The 21054-nt window shown below is 44.4% G+C and overlaps 2 protein-coding genes across 10 annotated transcripts in view; both read right to left on the bottom strand.

Moving 5' to 3' along the window:
• Positions 1–1672, bottom strand: part of AGFG1 (ArfGAP with FG repeats 1) — a 35954-nt gene extending 34282 nt beyond the window's left edge. For all 9 annotated transcript variants that reach the window (XM_040074232.2, XM_040074233.2, XM_040074234.2 and 6 more), the window contains exon 1: positions 1457–1672. In XM_040074232.2, coding sequence (XP_039930166.1) covers positions 1457–1623 — 167 coding nt within the window. In that variant the 5' untranslated portion in view covers positions 1624–1672. The remainder of the gene's footprint in view (positions 1–1456) is intronic.
• Positions 1673–15998: 14326 nt separating this feature from the next.
• MRPL44 (mitochondrial ribosomal protein L44) lies at positions 15999–19549 on the bottom strand. Its single transcript, XM_040074749.2, has 4 exons — positions 19374–19549; positions 18598–19066; positions 17511–17689; positions 15999–16329 (listed from the first exon to the last, which is right to left on the bottom strand). Exons 1-4 carry the CDS (start codon positions 19547–19549, stop codon positions 16158–16160), a joined length of 996 nt encoding a protein of 331 aa, XP_039930683.1. The 3' UTR covers positions 15999–16157.
• Positions 19550–21054: the final 1505 nt, after the last annotated feature.

The following is a 21054-nucleotide window of genomic DNA, read 5'->3' as shown; positions in this document are numbered from 1 at the left end:
CATGCCAGCACAAATAACAGTTTGCTAAGAGAGCAAACAATAGCCAGAGCTGGCTGATTGAGTGGCATGTATGTGTGAAAAACTAGAGTCTCTTTTCAATTTCATAACCTAAATGTATTTTCTGTATTTGCATCAAGTCTGTTCAGAAGCCTATATAAAGCAGAAGTAAAAGAACCCCAAGTCTAATTAGCTGTCTATTAGTATAAAAGGCAGTTTGTTCCATGTAAATTCAGCAAAGAACTAACACATTTGCTTTGTTTTGTATATCAACATAATAACCAAGTTTGTTCTAAAACACCAGAGTTTACTTGGAAGGGCTGTTTGGGATAGTAAGGGGACAGAAATTATTTCAGGCTCCTGAATGCCTCTTATGAACTCAAATTCTTAGAAACACCAATCTGTACTTTTTGACATACTACTTACTGCTTCTTTGGTTACTCTTTGATTCTGCTCCATTCCATTAGCACAATGCTACAGAATCACATATAAAAGCAAGCAGATATAACTAAGGAGATAGCAACAGTGAAGCCAGTGGGGTCTTTCCCCCAAATTACGGGTATGTGACTGAAATTCACAACTGAATGACCTCAACTCTTAGTTTCATACACACAGTCTCTGGGGAGGATGGGTGGAAAAGGGAGGAGCAGTGGGGAGGCCCATACAGGAATGAGGAACAGGAAAATTGTAATCACTTTATCAGAGCCTATCCCTTTCCAAGGTTTTTATATATAGTTTGTAGGAAATAATCGATGTTAAGGGGAAAAAAAAAAACAAACAACCACCTTCTACTTTTCTGATCAAGTCTCTTAAACCATTGGGGCTGGAGTTTATCGACTTGAGACCGAGCTTAAAGAGTTGTCTTACAAACTAGCATCAGGCAGAACTCGATGCACATAAAGCTATGCTGGGTGGTTTCACTTAACGTTAAAGTAATATCTATAAACGTATTCACGACAGGGTTAGTATCCCATCTTCAATGCTGCCATGACAGTGAACGGCTCAGCCACGTGCCGCTTCCCTTTCCACAAGTATTGCCGCACACTTGTTTAATTAACCACCCCTCCGACACGTCCGTGGGCGCTGGTGCTCCGGCTTCCCGTGCGCGCTCCCCCTACGTGCCGGAGAAACCTCTCCAGGCTCATCTCCGGGGCGCGGGGCTGCCGTGCGCCCCAGCCCCGCACACCGCACCAGCGGCCGCCACCTCCACCCCGGGGGCTCCGACGGGGATTTCCAGCGAACGCGCCCGGCAAAGCCTCCCGACGGCCTCCTTCCCTTCCCCGGGAGAGCCCCCCGCCCGCTGCCCTCCGACGTGGCCAAGCAGGGAGAGCGCACGGGGAGCGGCGGGGCTGCACCGCCCGGCCGCCGCCGCCCTGCGGACGCGTCCCCCGGCGGCCGGGGGCGGAGGTCACCGTTGCCGGGGGGATGGAGCCGGCGGTCCCCGCCCGCACTCACTCACAGGATGCCGGAGCAGGAGGTGCACACGAAGCTGCCCACGGTCATGTCGGTGTAGGTGGGGCCCCGCTGGTCGCAGTCGAAGCACTTGCGGTTGGGCGGGAGGCTGCTCATCTCCCGCAACAGCTTCAGGTGCTTCTCCTCCTGCTTCCGCTTGGCGCTCGCGGCCATGGCCCCGCCGGCGAGGGACGGCCCGGCACGGCGCCGGGCCCCGCTCACACCCCCGCGGCGGCGGCGCTCCGGGGCTCGGCCGGCGGGAGAGGGGCCGGGCGGGCGGGGGGGTGAGGGGAAGACAGGGGAGGAAGGGGCGGGGAGGGCACAAGGCGCCTGCCGGCGGGCCGGTGCGGGAGCGCGGCGGCCGCTGACGCGGATCGGCGGTCCCGCGAGGGAGGAAGCGGGCGGGGGCCGCGGCTCGGGGGAGGCGGCGGCGGCGGCGGCACCGGGCCCGGGGCGGCGGAATGACGAGCCCGGGCGGAACCTGCGCGACACCTTTATGAGCTCAGCGAGGAGATGGCGGCGGCGGCGGAGCCCTGCGCGCCCGCCGGCTGCAGCGCCCCCTGACGCTTCGGAGGACGCTCTACATCCCCTCCCTCCCCTCACGCCGCGACCCCGGCCCGGGGCGGCGCCTCCGGCGGGGCCGAGTCACCCCGCGTGACCCGGCGGGGCGGGGGAGGGGGTCGGGGGCTCAGTGCTGTGGAGAATCCCGATGGAAAAATATCAGTAAACTGTGAGGGCAGCTAAGACTTTTCTCGGGGGGTGCGGTGATCGCCTCCCCGCTCAGCGGGGTGCTCGGGGCGTGCTGTTCCCCTCACACCGCGGGGTGAGCGCCAGGCATCCCCGCCGCCCCTCAGCCCCTCGTGGGCGGTGGGCTCAGGCCGGCTGGGGAGAGCGGGAGGTGCTCCGTGAAAGAGTGACCGCCTGTCTCGTCACCGCCCCAGCGCTGCCGGTGTCCCTGTGTGTCCCAAAAGTGGAAATTCAGGCGCGGAGCGTGGCGAGAGCGGAGGCGCTCCCGATCCCATCAGGGGCTTTGCTCCGGGTCCCAGCTCGGATGCCCGGGGGCGCTGGCGGCGGGGATGACCCCCGGGACGGGCTGGTGGCCCAGGGTCTGTGAGGATCGCCAGTGCGGATTGCAGCAGGCAGCGGATTTGTGGGGAGAGCACCCCCGCGAGGTCTGGCTTTCTTGGGACGGAGGTGAGAAATGGACAGTTTTCCTTTGGGAATTTGGTGCCCGGCTGGCCGTTCCCCCATCTGATGTGGGAGAGAGCAGAGCCATCAGTCACGTAGACCTGGTTCCCGAGAGGAAACCCCAGTCAGCCCCTGATTCACAAAATACGTGTTTGTTCCACACGTAGGTGCCTAAAGGACAACTTTTCAGCAGTGTACGAAATCAATGTTAAAAAAAAAAAAAAAAAAAAAAAAAAAAGTCTATGCACTTTGTGTTTCAGTGATTTCATTTACAAAACACCCCAGCAACACTGTGTATGATTAAAATCTTTTAAGGTTTAATGATTCTCGACACAATGTATTTAGGGTCGAGTTTTGTGTGCCTGACGTCAGTACACATAGGAGCAAGATCTGATCCACTGTATTTTCCTCATAGTTTTAGTTTAAAAATCTAGGACTAGGTGTTCGGCATCAGTAATCTGTCCTTCTGATTCTGCTGGCTGTGCTAATTTACATGAGCTGATCAACCAATTCCAAGTTTTAAACACAGAAGGCAATGCTCTAATTTTTTTTCCTAGTATAGATGGCAGGAGCTGTTCAAAGTGAAAAATAAACATCACTAAATAATCACCAATGTTTAAATAGCATTCTTAAGAGTAAACAGGAAATATGTCCAGTCTTATACGGACCAAATTCTCACTGCTTCCTCTAATTTTTCATTTCTCTTTGAAATGCTGATACTCTTTTTTATTCAGATGGTTTCATTTATTTTGCCTTTTACAAAACATGCTAACATTGTACCTTTGCCAGTGACCTAAATGACCTAAAGTAGATGACCTAAATTTAGAAAAAAAAATTTGAAGGTTAAAAAACAAGTTGTTTTTTTCCTGGAAAATCCTTTGGAGGGCAGGGATTGGCCACACACCTGCTGCAGCAGAGTTGCTACATGCAGCCAGGTTTTGTTTCAACCAGAGTCAAAGGTGGTTTGTAACTGAAGAGGGAACATGCAGCTTCGACTGCTCGTGTCACGACTGTACTCACGTGAATGTCACACAGGAACAGCTGCTAATAAAAACGACATCACTGTCACTGACATTGTCATTGTCAGTAAAATGAGGAACTGAGCTCTCAGGGAAAATCCTAGCACTGTTTAAGTCAATCAGAAAGTTCAGTAGGAATCTTATGGCTCCAATTTGCTTTGTGAAGAAACAGTTCTGCCATTATTCTGGTGTTTGATAAGCCTATTGAACCAAGATAGGGTTACACTGGTGGATAAATTACCTATGTTAACATTAATGTGGTTTAGAAGCCACTTTTTGTAAATACCAAGCTTCTCCATTCTGTATCTTATAAAGCAAATTTACCCCATGAAACTACAGAATGAGACTTTAGGGGTGTGTGAGGTTACACCATGTTACAGATGAGATCTGTGGGATTTGGGTTCTTCTAGAGTCTGTGGCCACACCTGCTCCAAACCTTGGGTTCCTACAATCAAGTATCTAAATCCTACCCTCCTGTTCCCCATGGGAACCGATGCCTGAGGGCTACGAGGCCCTGTGTATAACTGGGTGTGTAACACTCTTGACACATACAGATCTAAAAACTGGGCGTTTTAGTTTGTTTTTTGAGGTGTTGTTGTTGTTTGTTGTTTGTTTGTTTGTTTGTTTTTGTGGGTTTTTTTTGTTCCAGCCCTGTTTCACCTCCCCACAAGCAAAAACATAACTTGTGTTCCTCTTCCACTCCCACTTTTTCTATTTTTTACTGCTTACAGCTAACATTAATTCCCTCAAAGCAGCTGGCCTGTGTTTAAATCATTAAAGGAAAATATCCGCAAATAATACACATGAATAAAAACGCTTCTCTTCAGTTTTACTCTTTGATTTTCTTTTTCATTATATATTTCTCTGTTTCTCTACACTAGAACCTGAATTTCCTTTCCTGCAGCTTCTCTGTCCAGATTTGTTCTTCATTCTCTCCTTCTAATGACCAGACCTCTACAGCTGGAAATGTACTGGCCAGCTGTTTATTCCAAAAGTGCTTAATCCCTGCTGCACCTGCTACAGTTTTTAGTATTAAAATTAATTTCTTAACAAGAGGCAAGACAATTATTTTTTATGCTTGCAACATTTCTCTTTACATAAGAAACAGAATTTAATATTCCAGTCGCAGGTAATAATATCTGAAAGATGTTGCTTCGGTAAGCTCTTAAATATGGGCCAATAGGGTATAAATTATAATATAGAAACACATAATCTAGGTGATTTATTGTTGGGACCAAAAGAAACAAGAGTCTAAGAATCTACATTTGGGAGATGAATAAGATGTTCTCTGTTTGCAACTAGATTGAGGTCAATAATATCCACTTTAAAGCAATTAACCCAGCAGGATAAGTGATGTGAAAATTATCATGCTGAAAGACTAATGGGCTATTAAATCCATCTTGCTTCACCACTGATGGGCATACAGAATTAATCCTGGGATTAGCTGTATCGGATCCGTGGTAAACTGCTACCTCAATATTTGTATATGAAGGGTTGTCTGAAAATGCTAGGAAAGAACACAGCCAGGACATTCACTGATATGCTTTATTCGAGGTTCAGTCCGCTGAGCATAAATTAGTGTGTCTGTGCCTGGCCTTATTCAAGCAGTAGCTTTTTATTAAAGAGTAGATACGTTTTGGTAAGAGCTCAGAACAAGAGGAAGTCATAGTAATAGTTATATAAATCATACTGCCTGTTGACAGTTATTTAAATCTGGACAATTCAATGCAAGAAAATGGTCAGACAAATATGATTGAATTACAACATTATCTTTACTTGCAATGCCATTTCCCTTGGACATTTCCCACCCACTGCTATGACACTGACATAGTAAAAAAAGGTAAATAATGGAAAGCCCTGCCTTTACCCTAAACAGCTGTGAATAGGAAACTGGCCTCACAATAGGCACAGTCACATCAGCTTGGGATTTTTGTAATGAACAAGTTAGTGGCATTTTTTTAATGTAATATTTTATTTGTGTGACATATACCCAATTCATTTGGAGTACTATGGGCTAGGAAATGATTTTCAGTCACCATATGATTCTCTTCCTGATTTCTAGATTGGCCAAGGATGTTGAAAGGTTATCAGTATTTCAAATTTGCCCCTTTATTTGGCACAGTTCTTGAATTTCCATCATGCCTTAAGTGCATAAGATCATATTCCAGTTTGTAATCACAGACTAGGCAGTGGAAAGAACATGCCTATATACAGTTGCAGCGAAGGCAAAATATCTGTCATAGGAATATCTTGTATGCAAGGCAAATAATTTTTAAGTTCATCTTTACAGTACATTTCTTTTTAGACTATGTGCCAATGTTTCTAATACTGGGGGGGGGTTTGTTTTGTATTGGTTTATCATTAATCTATAAAGCCCTGTAGTGAATGATGCTTTATAAGCTATGAGAGAAGTTTTGGTAAAATGATTGTTTCCTGCATCCTTTCAGAGGAACATGCCAGAGGAGAGTGGAACCCTTTAAACCGCAGAATATACTCATATTTGATCCTGTAACAGCAATAGAAATATAATGGTGAGTCATTTAATATTTTACATTTGCTGGAACATCTCACAGGAATGTTGGCAATACACAAGGCAGCCCAGAGTCTACGGGTAGAAGAAAGAAATTGTGGAACTGATATGAGCAAAATGACAAGGATGCAAAAAACCCAAGCTTTAGGAGACAAATGTGAAATACAGAACTTGATGGTGGTAAGATAGTTCAACTCTTCAACTCTTTTGGTTCTAAATTAGAAGAGGAAGAGAGAGAATCTAAATAGACATCTAAACCTCAGCAGCTCCTTTAGTATTTGGCTACATAAATTACTGAACCAGGAAATGCTCTCGCAGCTCTCTGAACAGGAACAACTTAATTTTCACATTAAAGTTTAAAGACTTAAGTTATTTCTTGACCTACAAATGAGATTTGTATTTAAAGCCCAATGCTGAAGTTCAGTTCTTCAGTACCTTTTCCACTTGATGAGCATTTCCTGCCTGTTTTCTGTAAAACTCCCATGGGAGTGAAGAGAGGCCTTTGTTGCTTTCCACTAATGAATCTAAATTATTGATTAGTCAGTCTAATTGTGGAAACTGCTATTGGTTAGTGCTGTCTTAGAAGTGCCTTAGATTGGGCAAAAAGGTAATTTTACAAAGATCTTTAGTGAGGGAAAGTATTAAAATGGGTAAGAGAAACAGCACATTCAGCCAGTGTTCTTTTATTTGCCCACACTTTACAAAAGTCACATATTCTCCTTCATACTTCCCTAGAATTTTCTTTATTTTAGTAAACATTACTTGAGGGCTGATTTGGGGAACACTAGAGTAGGATTAACTGTTAGAAGCAGAAATCTTTTGGTGCTCATGATAACCCTGAAGCAGTGTCTACAACTGGAATCTAGAAAACAGGTCCATAACATTTTAATTCTCTAAGCAACTGGTTATATAAAGAATGAAAAAGGTCAAAAAGAAAGAAAAAAGGTCCAGAGTAATTTCCCAAGACAAGTCACAAAATACCTGTCATGCACTGCATGATCTGAAATACTTGAGATTGTAAATCAGTGACTCCAATGCAGTAATGTTTGAGTCTTGCCTGATAAACAAAGTTTTGTACACTCCACTGCACAAATCAATGAATATAACAAGTGTCAGAACAGCTAAACATCATGAAAGCATTCATTTGGACTCGAAATATAGGGAAAAAGAGGGAAATATAGGAAATAGAGCTCTTAGATGTCAGACATTCAGCTAGAAGAATAACAGAAGATAATTTATGTCATGTGAATATGTTTTTCAGTCACCCCATTTCTGAAAGAAAATATTTTTGAGGACAACTACAAAAAGAAAACTGATTCTATTAACTTTAGTGTAATTTTTCTCACTACTGTAATTTTAAAATCTGAGATGTTGTCACCAAGATGTTCTTCCATTAATTTCTGAGAATTTGGCTCGTTCAAACTGCAGAGAGAAGGGCTTTATGACTGGTAGCAATAACAGATAAAAGTAAAAGCACTAACAGGATGCACAAGAGACCAAAAGATCCCCCAGAGAATGTAGCACAGGCTCCAGCAGCTGCAGGGAGTGGATATGGATAATCCCTGGTAGCTGCAAATACCCTCTTAGGGGAGGTTTTCTGCAGGAGGAGCCTAATCTCAATCCATACATGGGAAAAATAATGCTAAACCAAGGAAGGGTTTAGCACTTTTCTCCATGTAATTTTCTTCAGAAGTACAAAAACCTTCAAATTGTTGCTTAGAATAACTGGTTTAACAAGGAAAATGAATCCCCTGACACTGAGGCCTCTTGTAGCTTCTCCTGTACACAAGAGCACCTGCAGTGTCTTGCCTTGAACTTTTTAACACTGCAAGCCATACTCGTAGTTACAAACAGCAGTAAGGTAATTAAGATTTCTTTCAAGAATGCACTCTCTGGTGAAGTGGCAATGACAGACATGTCTCTTGGAAACAATGTGTGGGAATTTCAATTGAGAAGGTTGATTTTGAAAGCATTTGTCAAATAGAGAAACTTTTTTAACCAGAAGATAAAAAAGAGAAATACTTATCTTCATGTGACTTAACCAAAATGTCTTGACATGAAAAAGAAGTGCTTTTAATAACGTGACAAGAACATTTAATATTTACATGTTGAAATAAATTTTTAAAAATCAAAAAAACAACACAACAAAAACCCAACAACAAAACAACCACCAGAAATGAATAATCAATGGGATGTTGTGCGTAGTAACATTCCATGTACTGTTCTTTGGAAATGGGAAAAGAGTAAGTGTTCAGAACATTACCACAGCCTGAATAGAACAAAACCTTGGTTTGGTTTGTGGACAAGGAAGAGAATTAATAAATACTCTGAAACAGCAGAGTGAATGAAAAATTTGAGATAACAGCAGAAGAAACAGTAGTGTCTTACTGACATAAACAGAGGAATTTGAGAAATACACACTGATGTCCAAGAGATTTTATACAAATGGAAAAAAAACCACCAGCAGCAAGGTCCTCTGTGCTACCGTGCATAAGGAAAATTAGTGGGGAGAAGGAAGCTAACAGTTAATAAATCATCACAAATATGGAAACAAAAATAATACAGAAGCTGTTAGGGAAGTATGTATTTCTAACAAAGTAGAAATCAAATCTCTTGTAATTGTTAGAGTTTGTAACCCTGTTAGTATATTTTTTTTAGATCCCTCTTCTCAGTTTACCCCAACTTTCCTAAATTATCAAGACCTACTTTATGAATACACTTTATGAATACAGAGGTTTTACATCCTGCTCCTCTTTGTATGTGGTTGTTCCAAACCCCAGTGCTTTACTAGTGAAGGACCAGCTTTCCAATTGTTCCAGTTTGATGTTTTCATAGCCAGCTTATAAATACTGCTCTGAAACCTTCAGGTCCTTGTCCCCCCTGCACGTCGCTCTGTGCCCACAGATATCTGCCCAGCTGCCATGGGGACACGTGCAGGCAGGAGATAGAGGAGATGGGGGAGCTTTGTGCATTGCTGCACACTACAGCTTTGCTGATTAGGAGTGCAAACACTCAAAACGGAACCAATTTAAGCAAGGGAACAATTAACAGAGAGGTTTCATAGTAATTATTGAACAGTTTCCAATGATACTGACCTAGGCATTTGCCAGGGTAAACTCATCACTGTTCAAACCCACCTGTCAAAAGCCTTGGCTATTTCTGTATTTTCTCATTATAAAGTCAGTGAATGTTCTCAGTCTCAGCCTTGCTCTGAAGCACCATGTGTTCTGTTTCTTTGCTGCAGCCTCTCAGCATTGCCAGGCAATGCCCAAATTGCCCTCGGTCCTCTAGACAGCCAGTGTCATCCCCTTGTGTAATGAAATCCAAATAACCATTTGTCACAGCTCTTTGGAATAACATCTTCATGTTCAATGATGTATTGTTATGCTTCAAAACTGGAAATTATCTTGAAGCATAAAATTTCCTTGCAGGTTTCGAAAATTAGCTAGTAAGAGTCAGATTACTCAGCAGTGTGTACTGTCACTAGTAACAAATCCTTTCTGCAACAAAGGGGAGTTTTTCTCTAAAGGAAAATTTTGAAACTTATTCCAAATTTTATCAAACTTTGTTATTTTTGTTGTTATCATTTAATCCCTGATGTTTTTGTTTACTAGGAAATGATGAGTATAGCACTCCAATCAAGAAAAAAAAGGTTCAAACTTATTTTTAAATAGCCTATTTATTTTGTTTTTATATGATATCAACCAAATTCAACCTGATCCATGATGATCTCCTAAACACTGGATCTTACAGCCTTATCTTACAGCTGATCTTGCAGTGGGCAGTTGAAAAAACCAATTAGGAACTAATAGATTAGAAAGGAAATTTTCAAAGAAATAAACTATGAAATAAATTACCTTATTCTGAAACCTGGGAATAATCAACAGTTTGCTACTGGTCTAGATTTCCATGAAGTTCAGCAGTCTGCCTGCTGGTCATGGAAATCCTCACAAACCTCACCTGGATATTGTGCCTGCAGTCACAAGACACTGTCAGAGCAGTTTCCCAGCAGCTGGGAAAAAACGTGCTGTGGGTCTTGAAGTGAAACTGGGTGGGTGTGAGCATCTAAGTTCCTTCTGAAGTAATCAGAGCAGCAGTAGAAGCAATAATGAATTGCCAGTGGGGGGTTGCTAAGTGTCCATATGAATGTCATCCTTTTCTTTTCTTCTCCAATTGTTGTCTCATTGCCTGATGGCCACAGGTCGTTGAAAACTGCCTGACTGAAAACATGCTACCATGAAATACCATCACATGATATTTGAGATAGAAATTAAATATTTAACTTTATTTTTTTTACTGCAAAAGAAACATGAAAGAAAACTGAACTGTGCTCTGATATTATAAACAGAAAATGACAGGGGATCATTCAAATCTAAACTCATCACCTCCCTAGTAATGAAAATCTAATCAAACTGTAACAGTAGCTCTCCTAAGCTCATTGCCACAGTTGTTGCACAATCAGAAGGTCTGTGTAATGGAATAGGAAACCAGACGTACTTTTAGATTAGGCAATTGTGTTTTTCCTGATGGACTATTAAAAAAAATAAAAAGATAAACATTTCCAGTTCCCATTACTTGAAACAAAAGAGAATAATCTCCATTAACATTCAACTAGCTCAACTAATGAAGCCATTTTCTCTCTGGACTGTTTTCCTTCTTAAACACTCTGATGATGGACTGATTTTCACAGATTGTTTTATCCTGATGTCATCCAAAACACTGATATTTTTGCCAGTAACTTAGAGGATAAAGCTGTGCCTCCTAGTGCTACTGAAATAACCACTCAAGTAACTGGATTTCTTTATTTAACCACCAGAACTTTCAGACAAATGCTTGCCCTCTGGTGGTGGGAATGTTTCCTCTGATGAATCCTCCTCTGACATGACTAATTCTCTGACACTTCCTTAGTTTCAACAGTATTTTCTTAGTTTTGCAGAACTACCTCTGTGGAGGAGATACTCCACAAGAACAAGTTTCAGAATGCCATCTTTGAACTCCAAGTTCTCTGAACTTTCTCTCATAGGTTTGGGTCTAATGTGGGCAGTGGTGCTCCACCGGTGTCTTTCCTTCAGCCTTGAGGAAAGCACACAGATTTTTCATTCCACTTGGCTTCATTGTTTGATCGGGCAATATCCCCTGCATTACCTCAGAGATATTTATCCCAGATCTGGATACATCCCCACAAATCTGCTGTCTCAACATGGCAGTGGGTCTATCCTTGCTACCTGCTGTGTGGCACCATTCTCTCTAGCAATGATCAAATAAGCAAGGGCAGAATATTTTAAAACTTCCAAACTCCACAACTTCAGAAACCCATATCCTGTACCAGTCATAATTATTTAATTTCTCCCTTCTCTAAGTTTGAAACATTGCCACGGACACTTTTCCTCCCTACCCAAGTGCATGGTACAGTCTACAAAAAGCCACACATACACTGGCATTGACAAACTGAAGATTTGATTGAATACTTGGCTAAATATGTGGGGATCATGAAACTGTGGAACCTCTTGCCAGGAGCAAAGGACTACAGCTCACCATTGTCTACTTTGACAACTTGCATTAAACAGTGTTACATTTCCTTGGAGGCAGATATCAAAACATTGTTTCAGAACTGGTTTTCGCAAGTTGCATAATTTTAGTATTCAGAAATGTTACATAAACATTGGCCAGGTAATTTAAATTACTACTGAAAATAACATTTTTAATAGAAACGCCTACCTACTGATGTAATTCGTTTTTGTTTCCTATATAGTCACAAAAATAGTTGCTTTAAACCAAAATGGTGCCTTCAGGACAGGAGTACTGCACTACAAAGGTCAGGTAACAATCTGAAAAAGTTAGTCAAGTTAGAAAAACAAATGTTGCTCTGATTTCTACAAGCATCCCAGACTAATTAAGGGAAAACACAGGACTGCAGAGCTATTGAGATGCCCCTTAAAGGGGAGCTCTCAAGCATGTTCAAAACTCAATGAAATTTTAATCTCATTGGAATTAAATGCAAAATTCCTCCAACATCAATAAAATCAAGATTTTTTCTGATAAAGAACATTGGTATAAGTGAGGACAACTGGCAATAACCAGTTCCAGAGGTAAAGAATAAATTTTAATTTCCATATCAGAAAAGTGAGGTTCTGTAATTGTCCCCAGCTGTAGCAACAGTAGCAAAAGATTTAATGTGCCAAAAATTAACATGTTTGATTATAAAGCTGTAAGTTCAAGATCCCAGTCCTCAGCACAGCTGCCACAGACTGGCAGAAACATTACACTTATTGCACAGAAATAGAAAGGGATGATGATGTTTGCCTTCTCCCTAGAGCTACCCTTTTCCCAAAGAAGAGCAGCCCAGTTTTTATGTGCACCACAAAGAGCTGCATTGCAGTGTGCCTGTGATTTAGGAATCACCAAGAGCCTTCAATAATGCTCTGATTCTGTCACACAGAGCAGCTGTTCCCACTCTGCAGCCTCAAACTGAGACAGGGGCTATTTACTGACCAACTGGTGATCGCTGGGTCTTTAGTTTCTTAGGCAAGCTGAAAGGGGAAAAATGCAAAACTAGTGCCATTACACATGGGAAACTGATTTGGAAAGATAAAACCAATCTGTCCTTGTTGGGAAGTGCTTGCTTCTCAACACTAAATGTATCTCTCAATATTAAACTTCAAAGCTCTGATGTAAGAGAACCCAAATAGTTCAGAGCCTCTTTAAAGTTACCACAGCACTCAGTAAAGGACAAGGAAAAGTAGGGCTCTTCTTATGTTCCTGTACTGCATCATCCCCTCCCTCTGCCCTGCAAAACACAATGACAACGCATCTTTTGATGTTTTCAATTCTTCATGGCTTTGTATTGCAGCATAACACCAGAGAACCTCATTTAAATTTTTGATTTATCATAAACCCCAAGAGATTGTTATAAGAAATAAAAAAATAAATGTCATAAACCAGTAAAAGTTTTGACTTTTCACCAGCAAATTCAAACTCTGAATTACCACAGAGATAACTGTGAAATGATTGTGTTTTCATCTCCTGCCTTTAAGTCACAGCAACAATTAACACAAGAATTATTCCTGGACTGATTTTTGTTAAGAGAAAATTGCAGCAAAACATCTGGTTGTTGTAACCAGAAGCTGCAGCTGAAAGCAAGGAGATAGAGGTGCTCAGTCACATCATGAACTGCTGACACACAGGAGCAAAGGCACAAACTGAGAACAGAAGCAACTTAACAACGGTGCATGAAAGCATATTAAGAAGTTTCTCTCCAATTATTTAGCTAGTACCAATAGAACAGAACTTCTCTTACCTTTCTCAAAATGAAATTACTTTTATGACATTTAAAAAAAAAAAAAAAAAAAAAGGACAAAGTATGTAGATGACAGAAACAGATTAATCCCAGAGCACTCACACACTGGATTTATCTAACATTTGAAGAAAAAGCAAGTCTAGGTTACTAGTGTTTCTTACTGTTTAGCGTGTTTACAAATGTAGTTTTTGTAACAGTAATAGAGTTCGTCAATGGGTTGCAAGAATAAACTATCCTGATTCCTTTCTGTCAGTCATTATTGACTCTCTGCTCAATGTATTGTCTCTCTGAAAGATAAATAAAATGTGACTGTGAAAGGAACAACCACTGGGAGACACAAATGGACTTGTACGCAGCACCAATGCAAGCAGCTCACAAAGCACTTTTCAGACAAAACTGCCATGGAATTTCAGGAACAATGTTTCTGAGCTGCCATTTTTACCACACTTCGTAGTTAATGATTTCTGTAGGTCTGACAAATCTTTTAACTGTGCTATGGTTGATGGCTGCTGATTCAAAAAACAGGGAAAAAGGTTAGTAAGTATGTAAATGATCCCACTAGTGCAGCTGTAAATCCTGAAATGTATGTTGAGTGTCAGAAATTAAAGCACAGATACCACATAAAATGCTTTTCTGACCTTTAGAAACTTGAAAATAGGACACATTTCCTTTTAAAAACTCCTTTTTCAGTCACACCTCTATAAAAACCCAGTCCTTTCTTTCCATGTCCCCAATTTGTCTTTTCATTTGATCTCAATACATTCCATACATGTGCCACACAGTAAATTGATTTATCTTGCATCACTCAGCTTTTACCAGCACGATATTCAGTAATCCACTTCCCCTAGGACTTATGCCCACATTCCAAACTATAAAGCCAAAGGAAGCAGATCTTAATTGTTTCTAAAGGTAAACTAACTGAAATTTTCTTCTCCATCTCAAAATACACAAATATGTATATAAAAGCAGTAGGTAACTTTGGCTGGTTTAAAACCCATCTTCACTATTGTCCTTTTAAAATAGGTAAAGAGCAATAACCTCATCTGGAAATTAAAAATAGCATGAGTAATTTTACCATCTTTTCACATTTTGCTCTTATTCCCCTGGAATACAGTGACCTTATTGGCTTTGCTTATGTAAGTGGTAATAGATTGCCTTGCTGGAATTTTTCATTTAACACAGGCAATTTTATGTTTATTTTATGCTGGGCCGATCTTTCTGCCCTCCTTTTTGTACTGCAGCTCTCACTGGTGTGACCTCTCAGCCAGAGGCAGCAGGAAGGTCTCGCTGCTCTCCAGCCACATCAGCGTTTGACACTGGGGGACATGCAGGGCACTGAGTGCTGGAGACACGCAGGGGTCACGCACAGACTCCTCCTGCCTGAGAACACCAATAAATCTGTTTCCACTGGGTTCCAACAGAGCCAGCACTCACTGCCACAGCACAGACCTGCCCAGCAGCTGCAGCCAGGACCTTTGGCTACCAAGTGTCCTTCCCTAAATCCATCTTGTGGGCCAAAGGCGAAGGATGTGCAGCAATGGACAGCACTATCGAACTTGGATGGATGGCCACCGGCCTGATTCTCCCCCTCCTATAGTGAAGGCACATTCATTTACCTGCTGTCTTCCTTTGCAATCAGTGCTCATTATGGCATAAAGCAGGAAACACTTCCTGAACAACTGTCCTACATCCAGCTTCTTTGCAAGGCTCAGACAAATTTGTAATAGACTGTCAATTTTTAAGAAAATTACTCCAAAAGAGCCGCAGTTCTTATGCATCTGCTGCCCTCTGGTCAACACGCTGAGTTTCTATGACATTTAACAGAAATACCATGCAGGTACCTGAGTTATTCCTAAGTGTCTTTCCATTCATTTGGAGTTACACTGAAACAGCTACAGACGCTGCAAACAAAACAAACACAGTTTTCACTGAATCCAATACTAGTCACCGGACTGCTTAAATGAAAGTACATGGACGAAACAGGAAAAGTACCAAAAAGAGAAAAATCCTTATCTTACAGCCTATCATGAACTCATATTCTCTAGTTTCTTCAGGTTCAGGCCTTCATGATCCTCATTTTCACTTATTTCTCATTTTGAAATAGAGGCATTTTTACAAATTTTATAAATCTTTCAGAGCGTGCTCCAACAATAGAAACCAATGTGCATGGCAAATAAAATTTGGATGAAAGCAGTGAAACCTCAGAAGTTTGAATCCCCAACAGTGTCAGGATCACCATCACACCCGATGTTTTCACAAGGTGCAATCCAGATGCAATCCAAAGGCTGATGTTACATATGTTAATTCAACTCAGCTTATTAACAATCCTCTCCAAATAATCTCCAAGTAAGCATTCATGAAAGCTGTTTATGTACAGCGAGACTTTGTCACACATCATTAAACATCACTAAAAAGGGTCTCCTGTGATGTACAGAAAAACTTCTCAGCCAAAAGGCAAAAAATTCTGATTAAGGGCACTTCTGTTACATTTAGGAAAATGAGCAAACATTAAACATTGTGCAAAAGGAAAAGGCTTTATTTAATACCATATATGATTCAGACGTTTCAAGCACTGAAGACCAGAAAAACAAATGTGTTTTGCTTTTCCAAATACACCTATATTCAGCATGGAAGCCATTGATTTTTAAGATACACCAGGAATGTCTTTTAGCATCTAGTTACTGCTGATTGCCTTTTCAGCTGCCAGTACTTGTTTGGGTTTCGAGTAATCCCAAGGTCTCCTGTTCTCCGTGTATCCATAGAGCTTCCGCAGTGCCACGCGTGCAGCCTCCTCCTCTGCAGCCAGCAATGTTTCACCAGGGCCTTCAGCTAAAATCTTCTTATCACTTGGGGAAAAAAAACAAAGTTACAACCATTTCCATCATGAAACCATGAGCACAGCTGTGTACCGTGAATAAAACAGATTGGTTTTTCTCCAATGTTTGTGAACACTGATTTCTATATACACACAATGGAAATGTTTCTGTTTCTACAGGTCTTTCCTGCAAAGGTAAGTAATTGTATATTCAGTGAGGGAAACTCAGATCAGAAACGTCCTGCTGTTCTTTCCTGGAAGAACATCACACTGTTCATTTAGGTTCCTAACACAGCACTGATTCTTTGCAGCATTCAGTTTGTTAGCCCTGATAAAAATATGCAAATTTGTTACTCTGGTTAGTTTGAAAAGGAACTGAAGTGCTTTTATCTTTTCTCCTCCTCTGGTAAGGCAGCAAGCATTTCAAAAGAGCTGACAGAGAAGCTTTCACTGTTATGAATTACGTGCTCATGTCTGCTTAACAAACACCTCTGGGAACTCATAGGTGCAGTTCATGCAGGGACACCAGGGATTCCAGAAGATAAACAATCAAAGCTCCTTTCTTTTGTATAAGATACATCTTGGAAGGTACAGAAACCAAGCAAGGTAAAGCAGAACAAGTTAAGGCAGCCTTGCCATGTGTTCATCTGCAGGTCCTTTAGGAAAGCAGCAGTGATGTGGAATCTGTCCTGCCCCACAGGAGCGATGGCACTCCTGGGCTCTGGGACAAGCACTGACCACACCTGACAAATGCACCAGGGACAACTGGCACCTCCTAAGTCCTGCCTGGACACAGACACTGCTATGGCCCAGTTCACAGTGATGCTGATTTTAAAACTTAAAAGCTTCTCTGGAACTTAAAATGAGTCTCTCTTCCATCCCACCTCCCTTGATGTCTCTTTATGCTTGCCTAAGCCCTGAATACAGCTGTGTTCCCTCCAAAGCCATGCAGTTACGCTGTTCCTGTGTCAGGTCACTGAGAATACACCCCGTTCTTTGGTGCACCCCATTTAGCCTCTGGAGCCCTTAATCAGAGACTGTTTATGTACCACCACAGTGAGATATGGCTAATGCTTAAATGGGAGCTACTATCAGGTTTCTTTTCTGGAACAACTTGACCAAAAAGCACAAGTAGAAAAGTAAAAGACCATCTTCCCTCCTTCCCACTCCTCCAATTAAACCCATTTAACTTTAAATTAATATTGCACTAACCAGTACAACCCAACAAAGTAGACTGGCAGAACCGTGCTGACTCCCAGCTGCCTGGTAATTCTTGGTTCTGGAGCAGAGATATTCCTCTTGGTCAGTTCTTCCATCAGTAAGCCCATAGGATTTACAACTTCCCAGATCTCAAACAGGTCTTTTCCAATCAGCTGGGGAATAAAAAAGTCCTAAACAAGAATATTTAGAAGTTACAATTAATGGCTTAAGATTCTGGTGCCTCCTAATGAAAATACAGTATGAAGAGACTACAACTGATGATGAATTGCTGAAATGAATGTTAAAGCAGCCTCGGTGCCCCACTCCAGTGCTCGGAGTCTCTGATTGTGCTTTGGCCACTGGCAGACTTGTGCCTGGGGCAAAGTCAGCCCCAGACCCAGAGAAGGGACAGCTCCAGCCTGAGGGACGAGCTGTGACAATACAAGGGAATGTGCAAACCCACTGTCGTTCACCTGTTTGGATCACTCTCTTGTCTGTAAACAGCTCCTTGCTCTTACAGACACCTCGCAATGGTCTTGTACCAGGAAGAACATTTTAACAAACACTTCTCCATTGCAAAACTAAAAATAAGGATGACTGAAACAACAATAGCTGCTAAAGCTACTTTGTCACACTGAATTTCAATCAAACATTTTTTATGAAATATATTCAAGGGCTTACACTCATACATGCAAAACTATGAACTTTTATATATATGAACCTATATATAATTTTATATATATACGAAACCTGTTTATATAGAATGCATTTTTTAAAAAATTGAAGATATACAAAATCTCACATGGAATAAATTCATTATCTGATAGTATAGTGCATGGAATATGCTTTCACTTAGCAACTTTCAGCAAATATTAATATCACCATCATAAACTAGAAGTGTATAATTGTATGTACTTGATCAGCCTTCTTAACGAAAAAACAACGCCACCAAAATCCCCAACCCCCAAACTCCAGCAAAGCATCACCACCACCAATAGATCTCATTGTTAAATTGTCTTGTCATAGGTTTTGTCAAACTCCTGCCAGCCTCCCTGGATCTCTCCCCATCCAGGTACAAACCAGCATTTAATGAACCTACCCTGACAAAGATCCCGGTTCTCTCGGGCCCGCTGCTTTCCAGCAGGGCTCCTATCACGGCGAGGAACGTCCTCTGCAGCACCTCCGGTGGGGCAGGAAAATCCCTGCAAAGTGCCAGGTCCTGTATGGACAGGTTTTGAGCCACATAAGAGACAAGTTCCTGACTGGTAAGAAAATTAACCAGTGCTTCTACGCCCTTTGCAGGTAACTCTGGGTAGGCGCCTTCAAAGCACTGCGCCAGGTAGGCGCGGGCGAAGCGCAGCCCTCGCTCCGCAAGTCCGGTGTTGTCCTGGAGCTGAAGAGCGACCGCGTCTTTGTCCAGCCCCAGCTGCCGGCGCCTCGCCTCTTCGCTTTCGATGTAGCAGGGATTAACAAACGCAGTCTTGAGAAGGTCCAGGGCGAAGTTTTCCTGCACCCGGTGGCTGAAGGCCTGGATCTCCGCGTGGTAATCCCAGTTGGGTTTCTCGGACCTGCGGGCGCGGAAAGGGAACCAGCTCAGGAACAGGACGCGCTACCCGCCCCGCGTCTTTCGAAAGGGCACGAGCAATAAAACTGAGCTTGACCACCAAAGCCAGTGTTTAAACCCCCGGGATCAGACACTGTCGGTTCCGCATCCACGTCTGCCTGCCCCGTTCAAGCCGGCCTATGCCAACCTGCGGAGCTCAACCTATTCTGCTCCAAAGCGTGACCAGACGGGGCCTAAACGTTCTGATTTCCCCCCTTTTTGGGTCCCTCGCACCCCTTCTCCGAGCCCCGCCCGCCCCTCCCGCCGCTCACCGCCGCTGCGGAGGCGCCTGCAGCCGCTGCAGCTCCAGATAGGCCCGCAGCCACCGCTTCTTTTCGGGAGGCGGCGCGGTGCCGAGCGCGGTGCCGAGCGCGGTGCCGAGCCCGGTGCCCCGGCGGGCCCCGGCCAGGAGCGGCCGCGCCGCCCGCAGCAGCAGCCGCGCGGCCATGGCGGGTGCGGGCAGGGGCGGCTCCGCCCCGCGGCTTCCGGGAGGAAGCGCTCCCGGCCGGGGCGGCGGAACCGGGCACGGGCTGTGCGGCCGCCGCCGGGGACCCGGGGACACGGCAAGGAGCGGGGCGGGGCAGCTGCAGCGCCGGGGCTCCGGCTTGGGCCGCCTGGGCGCTTCGGGTGAGACCCTCAGGCCGCGGCAGTCCCCCGGTGTGACCGGGGAGCTCGCAGCGGGTCCCGGGGCAGCCCCGCGGTGTGACCGGGGAGCTCGCAGCGGGTCCCGGGGCAGCCCCGCCGTGTGACCGGGCAGTTCGCAGCGGGTCCAGGGGCAGCCCCGCCGTGTGACCGGGCAGTTCGCAGCGGGTCCCGGGGCAGCCCCGCCGTGTGACCGGGGAGCTCGCAGCGGGTCCCGGGGCAGCCCCACGGTGTGACCGGGGAGCTCGCAGCGGGTCCCGGGGCAGCGGCGCTCGCCGAGCGTGCCTCACGGACGGCCCCTCAGGTGGCGGCGTTCTAAAATCTTTTTTGAGTTCCATTCCCACGCGCAAGATAAAGTCCGGTTTTGTGTACTTAAAAGAAGCTTTATTTTTGACTGTCGTCTATACAGTTCTTTGTACATCTCTCAGCCTTCGTTTGCACCATCAGAGTTCATACAGTACACCTTCAGTACAAAGGTTTTGGTATAAAACTCGGGAAAATGCAGGAAATGTGCAAAGCAGGCCTGGCCCTTTTAATCGTCTACTAAAAGACAAAGGCACACGCTTCAACATTCACGGTAAGAAAACATGCGCAGCAAACGCCCCGATGTAGTCACAGAACACAGTAACCAAAGCTCAGAAAGGACATGTGCCACAGCCCTGTGGGAGAAGCCAAGGAAGCAGGTAGAGCAGCCTGTACAGCAGTGCAACAGCCACACACTGAGCCCAGCGACTCCACGGCACGGGAAACGAGTGAGAGCAGCATTTCCTGCAGGCATTTGCAGCGCTTGTACCCAAATCCTCCGGCGCTCTCATGCTGCTGCTCCCGGGATCCTCTTGTCCCTGCCAGGGCACCGCGGCCCTGCCCCGGGCCCCGTGTGCAGCCCCGGCACTGCCCCGGGGCCTCTGCGCTGCGGGCGGAGCGAGGACGGCGCCGAAACAAACCCCGGCTCCTTCTCCTCTGCAGCCGCTGTGCATCGCCATCTCTTCTGCCCGCTGTGCCCCTCTGCAGCCCGAAGAGGGCCCTGCACAGGGCTCTGGGTGCAGCTGTGCTAAGGAAGGCTCCCTCTGAAGCAGCGCTGGCACTGCGGGTCTCTGGCACACCGGCACGATGCGTTGTTCCGTACTCCGCGGGGCAGGAGCTGCGGCTGCTGCAGCCGTGCCAGGGGATGAAGCCAGCGGCCTGCAGGGAGCTCCCTCACACCCCTGTGCCAGTATCATCCAAACAAGGCGGAGCACGAGGCTGAGCGCGGGATGTCTGAAGTGACCCCGGTATCAGGGCACCCCAGGCTGGTCCCCCATCCGCACCACG

Source organism: Hirundo rustica, chromosome 10 (genome assembly GCF_015227805.2).
Source record: "Hirundo rustica isolate bHirRus1 chromosome 10, bHirRus1.pri.v3, whole genome shotgun sequence".
Lineage (NCBI taxonomy): Eukaryota > Metazoa > Chordata > Aves > Passeriformes > Hirundinidae > Hirundo > Hirundo rustica.
Note: the sequence above shows the minus strand (reverse complement) of the source record. Positions and strands in the feature narration are given on the sequence as shown.

Bases quoted from the DNA above. Each gene is read 5' to 3' on its own strand.
- MRPL44 (XM_040074749.2), bottom strand. From the start codon at position 19,549: ATGGCCGCGCGGCTGCTGCTGCGGGCGGCGCGGCCGCTCCTGGCCGGG. The intron at 19,067-19,373 runs GTGAGCGGCGGG...CCGCGCCCGCAG, and splicing joins CAGGCGCCTCCGCAGCGGCG to GTCCGAGAAACCCAACTGGG. The intron at 17,690-18,597 runs GTAGGTTCATTA...ATTCTTGTTTAG, and splicing joins GAACCGGGATCTTTGTCAGG to GACTTTTTTATTCCCCAGCT.